This window comes from Cricetulus griseus, chromosome 4, assembly GCF_003668045.3.
Source record: "Cricetulus griseus strain 17A/GY chromosome 4, alternate assembly CriGri-PICRH-1.0, whole genome shotgun sequence".
NCBI lineage: Eukaryota > Metazoa > Chordata > Mammalia > Rodentia > Cricetidae > Cricetulus > Cricetulus griseus.
Genome location: NC_048597.1, coordinates 150,786,811 through 150,808,848, shown reverse-complemented (window position 1 = coordinate 150,808,848; position 22,038 = coordinate 150,786,811). Strand labels below are relative to the sequence as shown.

Below are 22,038 nucleotides of genomic sequence, written 5' to 3'. Positions count from 1 at the left end.
ACTCCCCAGGGAGCGTGAGGCCTTCCATGGGGATCTTCAAAGTCAATCATTTGGAGCAGGGCCTAGGCCCGCCCATGTGTGTCTAGGCTGCAAGAATATCCCTCTATGTAGAATAATTTGATCTTGGCCAGTTCTGTACCTGTGCACCATGCACTTTACATTTGGATTGTTTTTAACTCTAGCCTGTCTCTTCTCTCCCCTCTCATGTCTACTCCCCTTTCCCACACTAATCCTCCTTTTATATTTCTGTGTATTAATTTCTATCCCTTCTTTATGACCAGGAACAACTGTGTCCTTAGAATTAGAACTACGTTTTGGAGTCTGATAGGCACAGTGGTGATACAACTGAAGATAGTGACTCACCAACTCACAGATCCCATCAGGAGTCTATAAATCAGTTCTATAAGGAAAATTATGGCTAATGATTATTTATATAGACATAGTTCCAAACTGCATTCTAAGTTTTTCTGTTTCACCCTTAGGTAAAAGCCTCTCTCAACACTAATGAGAGAATGTTCCATTTACACTGAACAGTGATAAATAGAGACTCATGGCTGTCCAGAATGCTGAGAATAAGTGATAGCTAAGATCTGAAGACTAGCTGGGCATTGGTGGCACATGCCTTTAATCCCAGCACTCGGGAGGCAGAGGCAGGTGGATCTCTGTGAGTTCAAGACCAGCCTGGACTACAAGAGCTAATCCCAGGACAGCCTCCAAAGCCACAGAGAAACCCTGTCTTGAAAAATGAAAAAAAAAAATAAGAAAAGAAAGAAAAAAGAAAAAGATTTGAAGACTAAACAAAACACTTATATTTAACTATACCATCTAAGGCTTGAGAAACATTTTAGATGAATGACAGAAGGAATGTAAGATGTAAAAGAAAGGGAAAACGGCAGGAAAATATAGCATCTAAAACACAATCATTGTACTTATGAACTAAAAGAACCAGGGACTGTTCCTACTGAGCCTAGACTAGAGAGACCAATTCACAGTTATTTATGGATGGTGGAAGGGTTCATAAGCCCTCATCCCTTACTGCTAAACTAAGGACATAAAAAGGTTTCAGTAAGCAACTACTGAACATTCAAAGTAGAGTCAGATGTTAGAAACAAACAAATTATCATTTCACTTATATGATGGAAAAAGGTGAATTTTCTTATAAAATCACTAATATCTGCTTTACGAAATCATTTTCTATGTTAATGGAAAAGATGAATCAACAATATATGTTAAAGCATTTTCAAAAATATAGATATGGCAAGTAGGCTTCTGGCATAACCCTTGCCAGATATACAGGCTGCTCTGAGTGCAGTCCCAGAACCATAAACATAGACATGTTGTACATTAGAAAAGAGAAATAAAATGAATTGACAGAACATGTTTTCATTAGAACAAGCTCTTCTACCATCTATTGTTGGCAAAAATAAGATTATCTCCCCAACAAGAATCTACTCAATGCTTTCTTCACATCTTTGTTCCTCAAACTATATATTAATGGGTTCAGCAAGGGGATCACTGTGGTGTAAAACACAGAAGACACCTTTTCTTGTTCCAGAGTATTACTTGAAGAAGGCTTGAAATACATAAAGGTGATAGACCCAAAGAAGATCCCCACAGCCATGAGATGAGAGCTACAGGTGCCAAAGGCTTTAACACGCCCCTCTGATGACCTGATGCGAAGGATGTTTCTAAAGATAAAGATGTAGGAAATAGCAACAGCTAGGGTAGGCACCAAGGTGTTGATCCCTCCAATGATAAATAGAAGCAGCTCATTGAGACTTGTGTTAGAGCAGGAGAGGTTGAGAAGGGGGAGCACATCACAGAAGTAATGGCTTATGATGTGGGATTTACAAAAGCTCAGTTTCATCATAGCACTTGTGTGTGCAATGGCAGACAAAAGGCCTAGGATGAAGGAAACCAGAACCAACAGTGAACAGAGCCTAGATGACATGATCACATTGTACATCAATGGTCTGCAGATGGCCACATAGCGATCATATGCCATGGCAGTCAGGAGGTAACCCTCAGCCACCACAAAGATCACAAAGAAAAAGAGCTGGGCTAGGCATTCAGAATAGAAGATCAAATTTTTCTTCCCAAGAAAGTTCACCAGCATTTTGGGTGTAATGACGGTGGAATAGCAGAGATCAACAAAGGATAAGCTTCGGAGGAAATAATACATGGGAGTGTGCAGCAGAGGGCTGACTGTGATGAGCAGGATCATGCCCAGGTTCCCCACTACTGTCACCACATAGATTCCCAGGAACAGGAGGAAAAGGGGCAGGAGGAGCTCTGGCTGCTGTGTTAATCCCACCAACACAAACACTGCAGTAGACTGATTCCCAATGCCCATCCTTCGAAAATTTCTGTGGAAGTAGAAAAAAAGCCTTTAGTTTAGTATCATACCACCATAAATATGCTAAATTTCATATGCAACTAAAAATTACATATGGAAGACTTTACTCCTATTCCAAATGAAACCAAATCTTCAAAGAGTGATTTAAAAAATGCCAACATATCATTTTCATCTATGGTCCATGGGCCTTTAATATATATACTATAAGTTTATCTAAGCCATTTGTGATTTTTAGATCACAAAATTAGTGCATCCTTACATAGAAACATTTGTCTCCTGGATTTAGCAGCAAAATTAAAATTATCTTCAATGGAGAGAGGGAAACATTTGCTGACAGGTGAATAGAAGAAAAAGCTGTGTGTATTTTGCTCATGCTTTTAACATCATAGTTCAAGAATCTGGAAGCCTCAGATAAATTGTGACAATGAGCACACTATCTCCTAGGGTTACTATGGGTAGTTTTTCTGAGGTCAGTGGCACAGCCACATCTGATGGCAACTGCAAAAGTCTTAAAGCCAGCGCAGCTGTTTGACAAAGATCCAGCAAACATGAGGCATCTTATGGCGGTTGTGCCACTTTTGGTTTTGAACTCTATTTGTACAATTTGGGGATATTGGATTGATGGGCAATATCTTATGAATCTTATGCCTTCTCCCAGGAGTGCTACTTCTAAGATTCCCCAGAAAAGTCCCGAACATACTATTCCTCCTGCTTTTAGTTAGAAGTCCTTATGTACTTAAAAATCTTCCTTACACCTTGAAGGTTGTGACACACATAAAGAAGCCACAGGTCTTTTTATGAGGATTTGAGATATTATTGAAACATCTGTCCCTTTCATGCTCTTAGGACATATCAACTACTGAGGAAGGTCAGGAAGAAACAAAGAAGGACTATTTGTCATGGATGGATTCATGATCTCTCTCCTCATTGTCTGAGATGATTCCTTCACAAAGAAACAGCAATTTGTGTTTACTGAGGGATGATATATTTATGTCTTACAGATATGTGTATGTGAGTGTGCAAGATATAGAGCAAACAATAAATATATCCTATGGAAGTTCTTTAGGGTATTCAATGATTCAGAATTATGGAAACCCCTATGACATTCTCTGTACCATAGGTGGTTAAATTTGGATTGGCAATCATTCCCTCAGATTGTGTGACCCAATCTTAAAAAATAACAAGAAAGGAAGACAGTAAAACAGAGAGGAATACATTATCTCCAGGAAAGAATACTGAAACAATTACTCCGTGTAAGTGAGCATGATTCTTATGCCAACTGTGCCTTTATGAGCTATCAAGCTGTTGCCATAAATGAAGCTGGCACTCACCTAGGTCCTGCACGAAGAGGAAGGTTCTTAGAAGTTAATTGGTTTCTTTTTCATGTAACAGATAATTTTTATGACATTCAAACAAATGTCCCATGCTTTTCTGCACACATTAGTGTCAATGGCTGACAAACTACCATTGTCCTGAAGCATATCCTCTCTATCTTCTCAGGACCAATAATCATGAGCATAGTGTGATATGGAGCTTTTATGTGGTGCTCCTGAGACTTGGGATTTATTAGGAATACAAAACAATCACGAGTATACCAATCCCCTGGAGTCCTTAGCATTTAAGAACAACCTGCAAGAATGCTTCTTGGCCTCCTGTTACCACCTGCCCCTCGAGTAATGATTGTTGGAAAGAAACTGCTTGTTATGTATTCGCAAGATTTTTATGGAGTGCAAATATATCAGATATCACTTGACAGTCCTTTACTAAGATATTATTGATTTTTGAATGCAGAAAATAATTTCTTTGTTTAGCTTTGAGTAACTAAATACCAAAAAGCAAACAAACAAGCGCACAAAAAACTTTTTATGTTTTATTTGAGTGGTGTCAGGAGAGGCACTATATTTATTAGGAGGAATTAAACAAGTCCTTAGGCAGTCAATGAATCATTTCCATGTTGCTGGGTCAGACATATACATGCTTTCCTCTAGTCTAAACCCAAACCATTGTGCTTTCCATGATTTTCCTTCAGCAATATATTTAGAGATTCGTCACCACACCATGAAACACAGAATTCTTCCCCTTACCTCTTTATGTCATGTCTTTTGTTGTTGCTTGCTTTGGAGGTAGAATCTTGCTATGAAGTCTAAGGATGCAAATTTCAATTCTCATACTTCAGCATCCAGGTGTTTGGGTCACATATCAGCCTGAGTGCTTAGGTTCTTTTTGTTTGTTTTTTTTTACATATAATGACAAAATATTTTCCCATATAATATTTCCTGATTAGGGTTTCCCTTCCCTCTATTCCTCACAACTGCTTCCCATCTGGATTCACCCTCTTTCTGTCTCTCAGTAGAAAGCAAGGCAGGCTTCTAAAGGATAATAATAAAATAAAATAAGATAGAAGGTGAAATAAACAAACAGAAGAAAAGAGCCCAGAAATGTGCAAGAAACAGATGTACATGTAGATACCTACTCGTTTGCGTATGCATGAATCCCCTAAAAACACCAAACTGAAAGCCATAATATATCTGCAAAGAGCCTGTAGGATCAAAAGAGAGAAAAAATTCTCATTATATATGTGGGTGTGCATATATATATATATATATATATATATACTAAAATAAATAATTATGTACATTTTATAGTATAACCTACATTATATATGTATGCACAAAATAATTATTAAAAAAGCCCTAATAATACCTTATGAGAAAAGGATCCACGAAGATGCCAGTGAGTTCATTTTTTTTGTTGGCTACCCACTGTAAGGCAGAGTACTTCGCTTGCCCAGTGAAATTCCCTTGCCAATAACAAATTTTCATTTGCAGGTGGTTATCAATTGGAGATAACTTCTGGATTAGGGATGGGGCATGTTTCCACTTCTCCCTTCAGCTCTAGGGTACCATGTATTGCAGACTCCAGTAGGCCCTGTGTGTGCTGCTCCAATCTCAATGAGTTGATATGTGATCTGTTCCTGTTGATGTAGAGGGCCTCATTTCCTTGGAGTTCTCTATCCACTCTGGCTCATATACTCTTTCTGCTTCTTCTACCACTCCCAGAATGTTTCCCAATATGGTTTTTTCATTCAGTGTAAAGAGGCATTTTACAGACAACGTTTTTCCTTAGATACCTTAGAGAAATCTTCAGTCTTAAGTTTCTTTTATTTGTAAGAAAAGTGATTAAATTTAATCACACTATACATATATTTTTTCATTTTGAAGACAATCTGATGAGGATGGCAAACTGCAGCATACTCAAGTTAAATATTATAAAGGCTGAAAAACAAAAGACAGCAAACAATCAGCAAAAAATATAAAGATAAAAATAAAAATACTCATTGTAAATAAAGAATGAATTTCACTGGTAAATTTCAGTTTTTTCTCAATGTAAGATTTATAGGTGTACAGTGAGTTTTCATTTTGAGGACACCATAACCTCATCCCACATTTTATGGTTCCATGCCCTTATCTTGTGCATTCGGTGATCTTTCCTCAAACACTTAGAACTTTTAGCCCACACATAACTTATATTAGGACATTACCTTGAACTCTTTTTTGATTTTTACGGTTGTTGTAAAGATTTTATTCAATGTAGAAGCTTGAATTCAGAGGAACTTGTTAAGCTACAATTATACAGGCAACTTTTAAATTAGTTTTATTGGGCCCAAACTGATGCTGAAACTGCACTTTCCTCCTCCTGGATGTTCCAAGAGAAGAGATATACAAACAATCCTGAGCTTCTTGCAGTTGCTGGAATACTTACTAGTGTGCTGCATCACTCCAGTCTCTATGAGTTCGTGGGCCAAACACTCAGGAAGACATTTCTTCAAACATAACTATGCTATCTTTACTTTCCAGAAAGTGAGAGCAGTATTAAAATTAAAATCAAAATATTTCAGTGTGTTTAAACCCTTCCTCTTCCATCAATTTCAATTTCTCTTAAACATCTACTAAGATTACTCTATTCATCAGTAAATTGTATTGTTTGATACTGCACAAAAATATCTCAGACACTGTCGAACATAAAATAACCATTTCTCAAGTACTGTTGACTATTTTCTCCGAAGGAAAGGAAAAAAATACGAAGCAAAGATGAGAACTTTGCCTGTTTCATTTTTCTTTCTCTCAATTTTAGGGTGGCTGTCTTCCCTCAACCACACTTTTCAGTATATTCTTTACATCCTTGTTCCTCAGGCTGTATATTAGGTGATCCAGCATTGGGATCACTGAGGTGTAGAAAACAGAGGACAGTTTCTCCTATTCCATATTGTTTCTGGAAGGTTTCTTGAATACATGAATGTTAGAGACCCAATGAAGATTCCACAGCCATAATATAGGAGCTACCGTGTCAAAGACTTTGGAATATCCTTCACTGGAGCAGATGCAAAGAATACTACTTAGGATGAAAGCATAAGAGATAATGACCACCAGTGTAGGAGCTAGCATTAATTCTACCAACAGCAAATAGCAGGATCTCATTGTTATGGGTGCTGGAACAAGACAGTGAAGAAAGACAAAATGTCACAAAAATAATGGTTGACAATATGAAACCCACAGAAGTGCAACATTGTCATGCATGTGGTATGGATAGTAGCCTCAAAGAACCCCAGTGAGTATACCACAGACCCTTTGTGACATGACAATGTTGTAAAGCTGTGTGAGCTACAGATGGTAACATAGCCTTCATAGGTTACGACTTTCACGAGGAAGCCTTCTGGAATGACAAATGTGAGGATGGAGAAGTAAAGCTGAGTTGTGCACTTCATAATGGAAATGATGGTCTTTACAGATGTAAAGTTGACTAACATCTTAAGAATAATGACAGGGGTGTAGGAAAGATCAATGAAGGAAAAAAATCATTGAACAATAAAGTTGTGAACTAATGGTGATCAAAAGGATCATGCATAATTTTCCCACCACTGGGAGCAACATATGTCACAAGAAACTAGAGGAATAATAGCAGCTGAAGCTCTGCATTTGGTTAGCCTTTCAAGGGTGACGCCAGTCACTGAAAGATTTTGGATTAGCCGTTTCTCATAAATGCTATCCATATAGAACAAGGAGATAAAGAGTTGATAGTTACTCTCTCTCATCTTTTTGATTCTCTTTTTTGGATTCCAACTCTGACAGCCTCATTTCTCCCATTCTTGTGTGTACTCCAAAGATTTTTTAAAGGTTTTATTCCTTTATTTATGAAATTACAACATAATGATATCATTTCCCTTTCCCTTTTCTCCATGAATACTCTCCCTTCTTATTCTCCTTTCTCTATTTCAAACTCATAACCCCATTGTCATTAACTATTGTCACAAGCATATATGAATATGTATATACATATATAATCTTTATTCACACCTGCTCAGTCTGAATTATGTTGCTCATATGCATATTTTCAGGGATGATTTTTGGTATTGGATATGAAATAATTTTGTTCTTCCCTAGATAAGATAGTTTCTCCTGCTTTCAACATTACTTCATTGCCTGTGATTATTTGAATGGGTTGAGGCCTAATTGGCTTTAAAACTTATACACAATGCCTGAATTCAACACTGCATAACTGAGTTGCATTCCACCTTAATGACTTTTTTAAGCCAGTATTTTGTTATTTTGTTCATAGACTTAACACAGTAAAGTAAGTACTTCAAGTAAAGAATAAACACAAACTAAGAGTTAATTATTGTGTATGATTAACATAAAGCATGAAATCATATGACTCAGGCTTCAGATTTACAACCTAATTATACAGCATCATTGTGAATGCTTGTATGCTTTATGCAATTATACTATACTATATTATATTATTTATTTATTTTTATTTTCATGCTTTTTTGGGTGTTTTGCCTGCATAATGTATGTTTACTTTACACAGAGACTAGAGTAGGGCATCAGATGCCATGCAACAGGGGAATTGGAGAATTGGTGATCAGGTTAAAGACACTTGTCAACAAAGCTGAGGACCATAGTTCAAGATATAGGATTCCTGAGGTAGAAGGAAAGAACTCACTATCTCAAGTTGTCCTCTGCCATCAATAGGAACACTATTGTATGAATACAGACACACACACACATGCACACATACACAATCAAAATGCAATAATGAGGATTTGAAAACATGCATAACCAACAAAATGAGCCTGTTGAACAAGTAGATTCAGAGGTACTCAAGATGTCATAAATAAAGGTGCCATGCACATTTTGCACACATCTCTTTACCAAATATTGCTGATATTTCTCTTGGATAAAATTTATGGTTCAGACTGCTCAGTTACAGTGTGAATATCTGTATAAATTTAGAGTAAATCATGGGGTTATTTTCTAAAGTAGGGGAGCAATTTCCCACTGCACATGTAATCTCTGTGATACCTGGCTACCCTAAGACAACAATTGGCACTGTCACAACAATTTTAACCCACTGTAATATTTTTTTATATTGTATTGATTTTGTCAAAATACCAGATACTAAATAAAAATAATCTTACTAGTATTTCACACATGACTTCTTGTGTACATAGTGCACATGGAATCAGGATGCATTTTAGTTCATAAGATAAATAAGAAAATATTGATATCACATGAAATTGAAGAGCCAGGTCTATCTTACTAGATACAGGTATGTACATCATTCACATACAAAATTATAACTCTAACAAAAAACATGTGGTGAATATTTTCAACATATCAGACAATGGTATGTTCTAATTATCCTAAGTACCTAAGGGGAAAGAGGTATCACTATCCAAAATGTAACACGGTAATACACAAATATTTAGGAAATTAAAATTTCCCAATTTAAGTCATGTAAAATCACTTGTCACATTACAGGTATTTGTATTATTTTTATTGTATTTCATTTTTATTATTATATTTTAATTATTAAATTTCTGCCTTCATTTTCTCCCATCAAATTCTTGTACATACACCTTCTGCTCTTTAAAATTCATGACCCCCTTTTGTTTTACTAACTGTATTTCAGGCGCACACGCACGCACACACACACACACACACACACACACACACACACACACACATATATATGTTCAGAAATTTAAACTGTTTATTCTATATTATGTAATCTGTATGTTGTTTTCAAGGCTGACCATTTGGCATACACAGAGGCATAGTCCATACAGTTACATGAAGTTTCTGTGGTAAAGTTCATTAATACAAAATATAAAATGCACAAATCTAGGGAAAAATGAAAACTAACAAAAGGTATTGGCATAATTTGATGATGTGTAATTGGTTACAATATTCTTGTATTGATTTTATCAAATGGAATTTATAATGCTCTGATCTCAATTGTTATTTTACATCTTTTTTCAAGATACCAGTATTTTAATAGCCAAATTTGTTCATTCTTTTGGTATTTTCCATTTTTTTGACAAATACAAGAAAAAAATGATTAAAAAGGAGGAAGTATTTATCTTGGTTCTTGGGTTCAGAACATGTAGTCAATAGTCATCTGGCTTTATTTTTCTGAGCGGTGGTATGACATAGTACACTAAGGAATATTTGATTGAACATAAGTGCCCAATTAATGATGTCTGGAAACAAAGACAGACAAGAGCTAGGAACTAGAAGCACGATACATGACTTTACTAAAATAATTCCGCCATTGAGACAATAGTAAAATTTGATTGTTAAACACATTTGTTACAGCTAGATGGAATTCACATACATTTTCAAAAACAGTTGGATCTTTTAAATAAAATATCAAATAATTATCAGTGATATTTCTTCTAATTAGTAAAGACTATGTTCAGAGACTTCTGTCACCTACCAGAGTAGCACCACCATCTAGAGATGAGGAATTCAAACTCTGAGATCATGTAGACATGTAATACTTAAAGTATAATATCAGATAGGTCTTACATCTCATGGAACATTTACTTGTAGGTGCCTTCAACCTTTTCTCTGGTTAGACAGAGTTTACTCAAGTGATTTCTCATGTAAAAATGCAGTGAAAATCAAAACAGTATTTGGTATATATGTATCATTTGGTTATGCAGACATCTGACTGGTACATTTCTGGAGTTGCCATAGGCACTCTCAAGGCAGTGATTATTTTAGTTTTGAAATCAAACACTCACAGGCCCTAATTCACAGGCCCTCAGGAAATCCAACCCATGGATATGTTGCAATTCAAGTAATCTTCACAGGAAAAGTACAATTTCAGTCTTGAATGAAAGGTAGCTACTGTAGGTGTCTTGAATATTTTAATCATAAATTTAATTACTAAAAATGGAACAGTTAATGTTGATTGTTAACAACAAGTTTTAACTTCCAGGTGGGATTCATAAACATTCTTTGGAAAATAGTAGTATCAGTAAATCTCAGTATTTGATCATATTTTTCAATATATTGGGCTCAGTATTTGGTCATATTTTTCAAAATAACTTGAATTATTTGTTTGGGTCTGTGGTGGTTTGAAGGAAAATGACCCCCAAAGGGAGTGGCACTATTAAGAGGTGTGGTCTAGTTGGAAGAAGTGTGCCACTATGGGAGTGGGCTTTGAGGTCTCCTTTTCTCAAACTTCCCTCAGTGTGACAGTCAATTGACTTCCTGTTGCCTGCAATTGTAGCACTCTCAGCTCCAGCACTGTCATGCTCTTCTTCATGATCACAATGGACTGCACCTCTGAAAGCCTAAGTGAGCCACTCTCAATTAAATGTGTTCTTTTTAAGAGTTGTTGTGGTCATGGTTTATCTTCACAGCAATAATAAACCCTAACAAGACACTTTTTTTTTTTTTTAGCTAGAATCTACATACAAAGCATTGTTATGCATTTGGCCATCCTAAGGGACTCTGGCTTAACTGTGACCTGGCTTCTGTTCGGGATATGCATCTCTGTCTTCAGAATTCATATGAGTTAACATGAACTGTTTTCACTGTAAACTCTCCATGAAGAAAAATCATTATTATTTAATGATGATAGACATCAAATGCGTAGACCAAAGCATTGATCTTACTAACCTATACTTAACAACATGGGAATATGTAATAAAATCAAGTAATCTCTGGACTAGGATAAAGTCTGTGAACAAAGGATAATCTCATTCCAAATAAGAATTTTCCTCTTTATGTGTGTGAAAGAATGCCAGTTGAAAATGCTTACATGCTTACACCACTGTCAAGCTCACTCCTTCCTAGGACAGATTATTTCATTGAAGAGTTTTCTTCCTTGCTATGCTTCAATTCATTGGAAATATTTTGCAATCTCCAATGCTTTATTGTTTATGGAATCTTTCATAGACCTCAAGTCTCACATTAGTCAATAATAACAGCTATCAGCACAGAAGGATGAGGGGCCTTGGTTCTGGAGTCAGACCTGTTTTAGATCAGTCTCCAGTTACATGACTTTGATATTAAGTAGCAATCCTTTATTTTCCTCTCCTATACAATAAGCTATTTTTAAATAATTAAGAAAATAATCATTGAATGTAAGAAACAGTAAGTAACTACAGATGTTTAATCAACATTGATCTTTAAATCAAAATGTATCTACTTGGAAGAGTTTATTTCCACAATGCTGATTTATATTTTTCCATTAAATATCATTTGAATATACTGTTTTAACATTCTTTTTAAAGTGCCTTACTGTAAGGACACATAGCTCAGGAACATTTCTGTCCTAGTCATTAAATTGCTTTAAATTTCAAGGTGCATTTTAGATAGTTACTGAATCCTGGAAATGTTTATATAATTAAAGTGAGTGTGTTGGAGTATTGCTCCAGGGAAAGACATTAACATATGAGACAGGCCATAGAAGTTGTCAAGACCTTTCTAGTCTGAGGTTAGTCTATCAGGCAGGCTGGCATACTAGAGAAATCGTTTATTTCTGTTTCCAAATTTCTATTGTTTAAATTCAAGGAAGAATGTAGTAAACTTACATCTAATTGGTTCCTCAGGGATATCAATGACTAAATTATGAAAAATCCCCATGGGCATCTGAAAGACATGTTTTAGGGGGGAATGAAGGTGTCTAAGACTTGAAAGCTGCACAGGTGATGACTATTGCTGAGCAAACAACAAATCTCAGATCCCAAGGCATAGAGACCCTGAACTTTTCTAAATACCAAAGAACATGGTTTACATTTACAATAGCATAGAAAATCCCAGGATGTGTAAAGTGGCAAATTTTCCCCACTCCAAAGTTCTTGCAGGACTGGATTGAACGTCATCAGTGAGAGCATCATAGTAAGTTCAAGATCACTCTGAACTGGTCAGGCATTTTCTTGAAAACCCAGAACCTGGGATACAGCTCAGTGATAGAGCACTGACCAAGCTTACATACTGTGTCTAATCCTCAACACTGGAAGAAATCCAGCTTGATTCTGTGGGAAATTTTTCTATTTTTTTTCCTTTTTTCAAAAGCAGAAATCTTCTAAATATTGTTATTAAAAATGTTTAATTTTTCTGAAAAAAGGTTTTAATTATTAAGAATACAACAGAGTATTAACTTAGATTAACTTGTTTTTATATAAGAACAAATTTTCCTTCCTCATATTACATATCATATTATATAACTTCTTCCCTTTATTTTCAGTACATTAATACTGTTACAATTAATACTACTTACTGACCTCATTTTAATTTTACTTGTTTGTCATCTAATTAACAACTATGTTGTCAGTAAACTACCTGGGATCTCCCATTGTGATTCATTGGTTTCTCTTGTCAGTCCCCTACTCATCTTAATTGATCTGTATTCTTTTGTTCTCTTTCATGATCTCACTATAGGAAATTTTAATTTTCAGGTGGTTTAGTTTGTTTTATTTGAAATAAACCATGGATTGCAATTATGATGTCTGAAACTAATATCATAATAAATGCTTCTGTTTATTCAAGAGAAATTGTATATTTAAAAAATGCACTTAAACCATGATGCATCTAAGTAGTGTGTGTGTGTGTATGTGTGTGTGTGTGTGTGTGTGTGTGTGTGTGTGTGTGTGTGTGTGTGTGTGTGTGTGTGTGTGTGTAAGTGGTTAGACATGATCTAGGACAATTAAGTATTCATTTTTAATTTTCTATGAAATTGCTCTGTTATTCCAGAATTAACATTAAAAGACTATTTTGGGGCTACTTTTTTCTTTTTTACAGTTTTCTAAAAATAAACTAAACATGCATATGAGAGTCTGTTATCTGAATTCTCTATTTGGTTCTGTGGAGATATGCCCCTACCTTCTCCAGTGCACATGGACTCAAAAATACAATGCTAAAGTAAGTACTTAAATCTGATAATTCCAATTGTGTAGTGTGGTATCATTGTGGAATTCCTAACAGTGAGATCAGGGGTGTCTCTGATTATTCTTCCTGCTCTTGGGACATTTTCCTTCTTATCCTGTTGATTCATCCAGCCTATATATAAGGGTTTTTGTAATTCGTCTTTTTGTAACTTGTTCTATGTTTTGTTGTCATACCTGGAAGGTCTAAAATAAAGGAGTGGATCTGGTAGATACGGGAGGTAGTGGTGGTGGGGAATTGGGAGAACCAGAGGAATGGGAAATTGCAGCAGTCAGGATGTAATGTATGAGAGAAGACTAAATAAATAAATAATAAAAAAATCTGGTAGTTTCAGCTTTACCACTTTGTTTTGTATACAAAGGGAGAAATACTTGATTGCATTTTAATTAGAATAAAAATGAAGAAAAACTGTTTCTCTATTAAGGAATTCTGTTTTGTATAAGGTATAAATTTAACTTATTATCATTAAAAATTCTAATACAGTTCAAATTGACATTTCCAATCCATGAAAGCACAATTTTACTCTAATAATAGGTGTGTTTTCTGACTGCTTTGTGCAAAGTTTTGCTTAAAATATACTCGAGCATGTGTACATTTGGTTAACTTTTTTTTCAAAGCAATTTCAATGAAGGGTTTACTTACATTTTTTGTCTCTGCATTTGCTGTGCCTGTTTATGTGTATGTTTCTATGTATGTTGTAGTAAGTATGCTGTGTGCATGTAGACATTAGAGGTTGAGGGAGTAGATTTTTCTAAATCTGGCATGTGGGTACATGGATAGAATTCATGTTCTCAGTCTAAGGAGCAAGTGCCTTTATCCCATGAACCATATGGCTGGGCAATCTCTATGTCTTAAAGCAATAGTTCTCAACCATCCTAATGCTTGACGCTTTAAAACAGGTCCTTATGTTGTGGTGACCCCCAACCCTAAAATTATTTCATTGCTATTTCAGAACTTTAATTTTTCTACTGTTATATATCATAGGGTACATATCTCAGATATAAAATATCTGATACACAATTCCCTAACATCTAAATTTTAATCTGTGTGAAATCAAGTTTGTAGTGACTATTGTCCAAGTCAACAAAGACTGATGTTCCCAGGTATAGACTTCATGGACTTTTTCCTACATGTAAATCTGCTGCTATAATATGAGTTTTGCTAAAAAATAAAACCAACATATTCATGATATAGCTTCCTGGTTTGACTTCAATATTTGTGTATTGGAGATCTGTGTTCTCTTTTGAAGTCAGACATCTTCAAAGACATGACAAATCTCTCTATTGTGACTCAGTTTGTCCTGAGGGGCATGCCTCACACAGAAGGTCTGGAGACCATGCTCTTTGTAGTGTTTTTATCTTTCTACATCTTCACCTTGTTGGGAAATCTGCTAATATTCCTCGCGATTATCTCTTCCACTCGGCTTCACACTCCCATGTACTTCTTCCTGTGCAAGTTGTCCATGTGTGACATATTTTTCCCATCTGTGAGTTCTCCCAAGATGCTGTTCTACCTCTCAGGAAACAGCCGAGCCATCTCCTATGGAGGTTGTGTGTGCCAGCTCTTCTTCTACCATTTCCTGGGTTGTACAGAGTGTTTTCTGTACACAGTAATGGCCTATGACCGCTTTGTGGCCATATGTCACCCTCTACGATACTCAACAATCATGAACCACAGAGTGTGTGCTATATTGGCAATAGGGACATCATTTTTTGGCTGTATTCAAGCTACCTTTCTGACCATTCTTACTTTCCAGTTGCCATACTGTGGTCCCAATGAGGTGGACTATTACTTCTGTGATATCCCTGCTATGCTAAAGCTAGCTTGTGCAGACACATCAGTCCTGGAGATGGTGGGGCTCATCAGTGTGGGCCTGATGCCACTAAGCTGCTTCTTCCTCATCCTCACCTCCTACAGCTGCATCCTCTGCTCCATTCTACGGATCCCGTCTGCTGAGGGGCGGCATAGAGCCTTCTCTACCTGCAGTGCCCACCTCACTGCCATCCTCCTCGCCTTTATGCCAGTGGTCCTCATATACCTCCAGCCTACTCCAAATCCCTGGCTTAATGCAGCTGTTCAGGTCTTGAATAACCTGGTCACACCCATGCTGAATCCTTTAATCTATAGCCTGAGAAATAAGGAAGTAAAATGTTCTCTAAAGAAAGTGCTACATCAAGTGCCCATTCTGTCTAAGAAGTGATAGAGAAAGGCTTAGATCCTAATACTTTAGTAATTAAAAAAAAGCTTTAAAAACTATTACTGTCTGTGCAAGGGATAACACAGAATTCATCATTGCTTTAAAGACTTGAGGATAGAGGGGGCAAATTACTCAAGGTGAACTAATAATTTTTTTCATTAGCAAGAACCATCTCTTTCCCGTTGTCAAAATGTCTTGATTTTTTCTTCCTTTGCTTGATTTATGCTCTTATTGATGCAACTTATTTTCTTTTACTTCTTCCTTATTCTATGGCTTCCTCATTAACAATTGATTTTCTATATATCTCCCTAATTGTCTGCAATAAAGAGCTATCATTTCAAAGTTTTTACTTCTTGCTAAGGGTGGAAGAATTTTAAGCTCATGGCTTTGCCATCCATTTTTGGTTACTGAAACATGACTAAATCATGTATCAAAAACCCAATCCTGTATGGGACCTTGCCATGCTCCTCAGGAGGAAAGATCATTCATATGGTCAGCTGCCTATGAAGCATTTGTACTTGCTTTATACCAGGAGTGGTGAAAGAGAATGTAGACAGAGTAGATAGGGAGAGTCTGTTAGGCTTTGGCAGAATTTCTTGGTTTTCATTTCTAGTATATTTGAATTTTGGTTTGGAATCCTCAGCATACCTAAATTGCCCATGAATGTCCAAGCTGTAGTTGGACATTTCAAATACTTTGTTTGCAAACATGTGGTCTTTGTGTCCTCCTGTAACTTTCCTTCTGTTTGCATCAATGTTGGACATGTGGAATCCTTTTATTTGTTTGTTTGGTGTGTGTGTGTGCGCATGAGTGTGTGTGCGTGCGTGTGTGTGTGTGTGTGTGTGTGTGTGTGTGTGTGTGTGTTTGTGAATATCTGTGTTGCTATGAGTATGTGAGTATTTGCAGGTGCTTTTGGAGTCCAGAAGATACTCTTTTGTTCCAGAGTTGGAGGAATTTGACAGATACCTGAAGTAGACTCTGGGTTCTGAGTCATCTCTCTAGCCCATTATTTTCTAAATTATATTGATAATTTTCATCTGCTTGGAGCCATGTGACTTCTTTCAGCGATTAGCCTGAACAAGTCCTCCTGTGGCAAAGCTATGCAGAAATTAACTCATTTTGGCACAGCCCATGGATAGTTTGTTGCATAATTCTGGGCATGACCCCAGGAGCCTTTGTGCTATCTCATTTTCTTGCTCCCCTTTATACAAATGATTTCTGGATGCTTCTAGTTTCACTTCCTTAGAGCTATGGATGAAATGGCTTTTACATAGGGAAAACTTTCCTCTGACAGCTATCCTCAGGATGAGTCAGAGGGGATGCTGTTAAAAATATACAGTCTACTCCCTCAGCTCAGCCTGCTACTTGACTATGGATCTCTGCATCTGCTTCTATCAGACAATGGATGAAGGTTCTATGGACAGTTAGGGTAGTCTCCAATCTGAATACAGGGGAAGGCCAGTTTAGGTACCCTCTCCACTATTGCTAACAGCCTTATCTTGGGTCATTCTTGTGGATTCCTGGCAATTTCCCTAGCATGAATTTTTTTTCTTAACCCCATAATGCCTCCTTCTATCAAGATCTACCTTTCCTTGCTCTCCCTCTCTGCCCCTCCCCCAACTTGATCACCCATTCCCTCATGTCCCATGCCCAATTCCTTCTCCTCTACATTCTCCAGTTCCCAGTTTACTCAGGGGATCTCCAAGAAAGGGAGAAGGGATTATGTCAGCAAGGCAGGCAAGATCATGATGGGGAAACCCACAGAGACAGCTGACCTGAGGTCTTGGGAGCTCACTGACTCTACACCAACAGCTGGCAAGCCTGCAGGGGACCTCTGCATGTGGGCCACAGTAATGCAGCTTGTCTTTTTGAGGAGCCCCTGGCAGTGGATCTATCCTTGGTGCATGAACTGCTTTTTGGAATACATTCTTTATGATGGGATGCCTTGCTCAGCCTTGATGTCAAGGGAGGGGCTTTGTCTTTCCTTACCTGAATGTGCTCAGCTTTGTTGACTTCCTGTGGGGGGCCTTAAGCTTTCTAAGGAGTGGATGGGAGGTGGGTTGAGGGAGGAGGTGAAGGAGAGGAGGAGGGGAGGGAAGGGGAACTGTGGTTGGTATGTAAAATGAATAAAAAATGTAAACAATTCATACAGTGAACCTGATTTAGCTACTAAAGCTTTTGATGTTTCAAGCCTGAAAATGAATTCAGGATTGTCAAGAAAAGGATGTTGCTTTTCTAACACACTTTGTTACTAGCCTGAAAAGAGTGACAGTAGTTCATGACATTGTAAATCTTCATAATTGCTTTGGAAAGAATGATATTAACCACAAGAGTCTAGGAGAAATGTTAATAAATAAATGATATCAGGAGTTCATGGAAACAGTCTAGGAATAGGAAATGAAGCAAAATCATAGAAACCCACAGCGTTCTCATTTCTATATCTGTGCCAACACTGTAGGAAGCTGAGAGAAAGGGGGCATTAGAACAAGGGATAAGCAGTGCCAACTACTAAGAGTCAGCTTTTAAGTTATGTAGTTTATAGCATGATAGGAGAAAATATGGTATATCCCACATAGAAAATAAAATAGTACAGGATGAAAAACAAATTGATTCAGCTTTGGCTCTAGAGTTGATTGGGAAGATGTAGATTTCCTAGAGGTAAAACATTAATCACTAGAGCCAAAATTATTTCACTTGGCATGGCACTGTAACTACAAATGCTGCCAACTGGGCACACTCTTCTACCTGTAGATGTGCCTAATTAGAAAACTTCCTTTGTTAGTTGCTATACTACTTATGCTTTTAATATTAAAAATATGAATCATGTAGGTAATGATTCCAGGTGGGGAAATTGGGAGATGAACGAAAAATGAGATAAAGGAACAAACCGGCAATTATTGTAACCATTATTAAAAACTTAAAGAAACAAATTACACTGTAAAACTGTTTATGCAAACTATTGAAACTGGATAAATAAAAACAGTTCAGGTTATCCAGGGCCACTAGTTTGAAACAGGTAGTCAGAGTTTCGTCATTGGGATGACTTCACACATCAATCCCAGGTCATTGGACCCATTGGGAATTAAGAGCTAGCCTCCCAACATTCATTTATAATAGAATATTTATTAACTGTGTATATAAGGAAAATTATTTATAATGTAGTTAGATACTTTGTTGATGTGGTAAAGTGGCAATTGTAAGTTATTCTCCAAGATTCATGACTTCGCTAGCTCTATGTAAGAACAATTAATGAAAAGTAGATTGTGTGAAATAGAAAGAGAGCAAGGAGTGGTACTTCGGATGGTTTGGAGGGAGGGAAGTGACCGGGGAAATGATATAAATATAATATACTAGCAAAAAATTAAAACATTTCCAAAAGGCATTTATGTAAAGAAGAAATATGATAGAAACAAGGTTTTCTATTAATTGAATACATAAACATTTAGGCAGTCCTTAGTTACTAGATAGGATAGTGACAGAGGGAAGCAAAGTGCTAATTAGTGAAGTGTTAGGGACCCCATACTATCACTCTGTGGAGTCTATAGATAACAAGACCTGATCTTCTAAGGCCATCTTGTCCTACATGCTTCATGTACACTCCAAATAAATTGGCTTGATTTTGTGCCATGTACAAAGACCATAATATACACCCTGTCACAATTTTTGAATAACAATTTATATTTAATAATAAATCATAATGGGTTGGGGACACAGTTTCTTTACCTTGTCTTGGTATAAGGAGATACTGACTCATGAAAGTCAAGAGGCAAATGGAAATCAAGTGATCTGGCATACTCTCGATAGAAAGGAGTGTTAAAACACATTGATCAGAACATGTAGACTGAACTGCCAATATTTTCTGCTACTGTTTTTCCTATGTTCTCTTGATTTTCTTATTCATTTCTCTTGTCCTGTCAAGGATCAATGAATGGATATAGGATCCAGTTGCAAGTTTCTAAACATTCTATATTTGTGAGCAGCTGAATACTTCTCATGTTGCACATTTTCCTTTTGAAAAACTAAAATTTTATTTTGACAGTTCCATACAGTGTATCATGAAGTTTGTATTTCAATTGATCTTAACTCTAGCCTCTCCTCCTCTCCCTCCCTGTCATGTCTACTCTTCTATCCCCTACTAATCTCCTCTTCATTGATTTCTTATTCTAGTTATGTTCAGAAGTGTCTGTGCCCCTGTTATTGGAACTATGTATTTGTTTCTGATTGGTGCAATGCTGACAAAACAAAAGATACTGACACCCCAACTCCAAGATTCCATCTATAATCTATATATCAGTTTGTGAGTGGAAATTACTACTAATAATTATCTAAAGAGAGATGGTTACAAATTTCTTCCTAAATATTTATGTTTATACCCATAAGCAAAATCTATCCTCAGTATCAATGAGAGAAGCTTTTATTTACACCAAACAATCAATAGAGACTCGTAGCCCCCTGGGATGATGACAATAAGTGATAGATAAGATCTGAAGCTTAAAAAAGGCATTTGGACTACTATACCATCTAAAGTTCAAGAATCATTGCAGATGAGGACAGAACGAATATAAGAGGTAGAAGATAAGGAGAAACAGCGAATGTATATCTATAACACAATCATTGTATACATGTAATAAAAGAAGCTGTGACTAATTCTACTGAGCCTGTACTTCTACTGAGTGGCCCATTCATAGTTATTAATGGATAGTGGAACAGTACATGGGACCACATATTTTACTGCTGACTTACAGGCAAAGAAAGGTTAGGTAAGGTTTAACAACTCTTGAACATTTGGATGAGAAGACTGATGTTAGAGAAAAATTTAAATCATCAATTCATTTATAGGAAAAAACAGATCAGTTTTCCTATCATAGCAGTAATACATGTTTTACCTAAAATTTTTCCATCTTTTGGAAAATTTGAAAAAACAACACACAAAAAAGCATTTTGAAATGTATAGAGAATGTATAGATACTGGATGTATCCCTGTAATGTAGTGTTTGCCTAATAGATAAGGTTATATGTATTACAAGAGAGAATTTAGGATCAAAGGAAAGAATATGTTTTCAGTAGAACAATTCTATTCTCCATCTATTGTTTATCAACAATAAAACTTATCTACCCACCAAGAATCTGCCTAATGCTTTCTTCACATCTTTGTTCCTCAAACTATATATTAATGGGTTCAGCATGGGGATCACTGTGGTATAAAACACAGAAGAAACCTTCTCTTCCTCTAGAGTATTACTTGAAGGAGGTTTGAAATACATAAAGGTGATCGATCCAAAAAAGATCCCCACAGCCATGAGATGAGAGCTGCAGGTGCCAAAGGCTTTGGAACGGCCCTCTGATGAACTGATGCGAAGGATGCAGCCGAAGATAAAGACATAGGAGATGGTAACAGATATGGTGGGAACCAAGGTGTTTAGTCCTGCAATGGTATATAGGAGAAGCTCATTGAGACGTGTGTTAGAGCAGGAGAGGTTGAGAAGGGGGAGCACATCACAGAAGTAATGGCTTATGATGAGGGATTTACAAAAGCTCAGTTTCATCATAGCACTTGTGTGTGCAATGGCAGACAAAAGGCCTAGGATGAAGGAAACCAGAACCAACAGTGAACAGAGCCTAGATGACATGATCACATTGTACATCAATGGTCTGCAGATGGCCACATAGCGGTCATATGCCATGGCAGTCAGGAGGTAACCCTCAGCCACCACAAAGATCACAAAGAAAAAGAGCTGAGCCATGCACTCAGAATAGAAGATCAAATTTATCTTCCCAAGAAAGTTCACCAGCATTTTGGGTGTAATGACGGTGGAATAGCAGAGATCAACGAAGGATAAGCTGCTGAGGAAATAATACATGGGAGTGTGCAGCAGAGGGCTGACTGTGATGAGCAGGATCATGCCCAGGTTCCCCACTACTGTCACCACATAGATTCCCAGGAACAGGAGGAAAAGGGGCAGGAGGAGCTCTGGCTGCTGTGTTAATCCCACCAACACAAACACAGCTGAAGTAGAATGATTCCCATTTCCCATTCTTTGAAGATTTCTGTGAAAATAAAATGTAAGACTTTACTATTATGCCACCATGAACACACCTGAACTCATATACAACTAAAATCACATTATAGAAGAAATGTATGACTTGTCCAAGTGAAACCAAAGCTTCAAAATAGAAAATTGCCAAGGTATTTTTTTTCATCTACGTACTATGTACCTGTAATATATCTTTATAACTTTCCC

General features: G+C 36.8%; 3 protein-coding genes and 1 pseudogene across 4 annotated transcripts; 1 reads left to right on the top strand and 3 right to left on the bottom strand.

Moving 5' to 3' along the window:
• Positions 1-1,429: 1,429 nt before the first annotated feature.
• On the bottom strand, positions 1,430-2,353 carry LOC100773833 (olfactory receptor 8D1). The gene has a single exon (XM_027412268.1). The coding sequence runs from the start codon at positions 2,351-2,353 to the stop codon at positions 1,430-1,432; it is 924 nt and encodes a 307-aa protein (XP_027268069.1).
• Positions 2,354-6,486: 4,133 nt separating this feature from the next.
• Positions 6,487-7,448, bottom strand: LOC100753153 (annotated as a pseudogene).
• Positions 7,449-14,237: 6,789 nt separating this feature from the next.
• LOC100774129 (olfactory receptor 8D1) lies at positions 14,238-21,834 on the bottom strand. Of its 2 annotated transcripts, XM_027412267.1 has the most exons (2): positions 20,917-21,834; positions 14,238-14,252 (listed from the first exon to the last, which is right to left on the bottom strand). In XM_027412267.1, exons 1-2 carry the CDS (start codon positions 21,829-21,831, stop codon positions 14,238-14,240), a joined length of 930 nt encoding a protein of 309 aa, XP_027268068.1. In that variant the 5' UTR covers positions 21,832-21,834. The 2 variants fall into 2 exon arrangements, with proteins under 2 accessions (XP_027268068.1, XP_027268067.1); XM_027412266.1 differs by lacking the exon at positions 14,238-14,252 and having other exon boundaries at positions 20,905-21,831.
• Positions 14,867-15,799, top strand: LOC100774418 (olfactory receptor 149). The gene has a single exon (XM_027412265.1). It carries the CDS (start codon positions 14,867-14,869, stop codon positions 15,797-15,799), a length of 933 nt encoding a protein of 310 aa, XP_027268066.1.
• Positions 21,835-22,038: the final 204 nt, after the last annotated feature.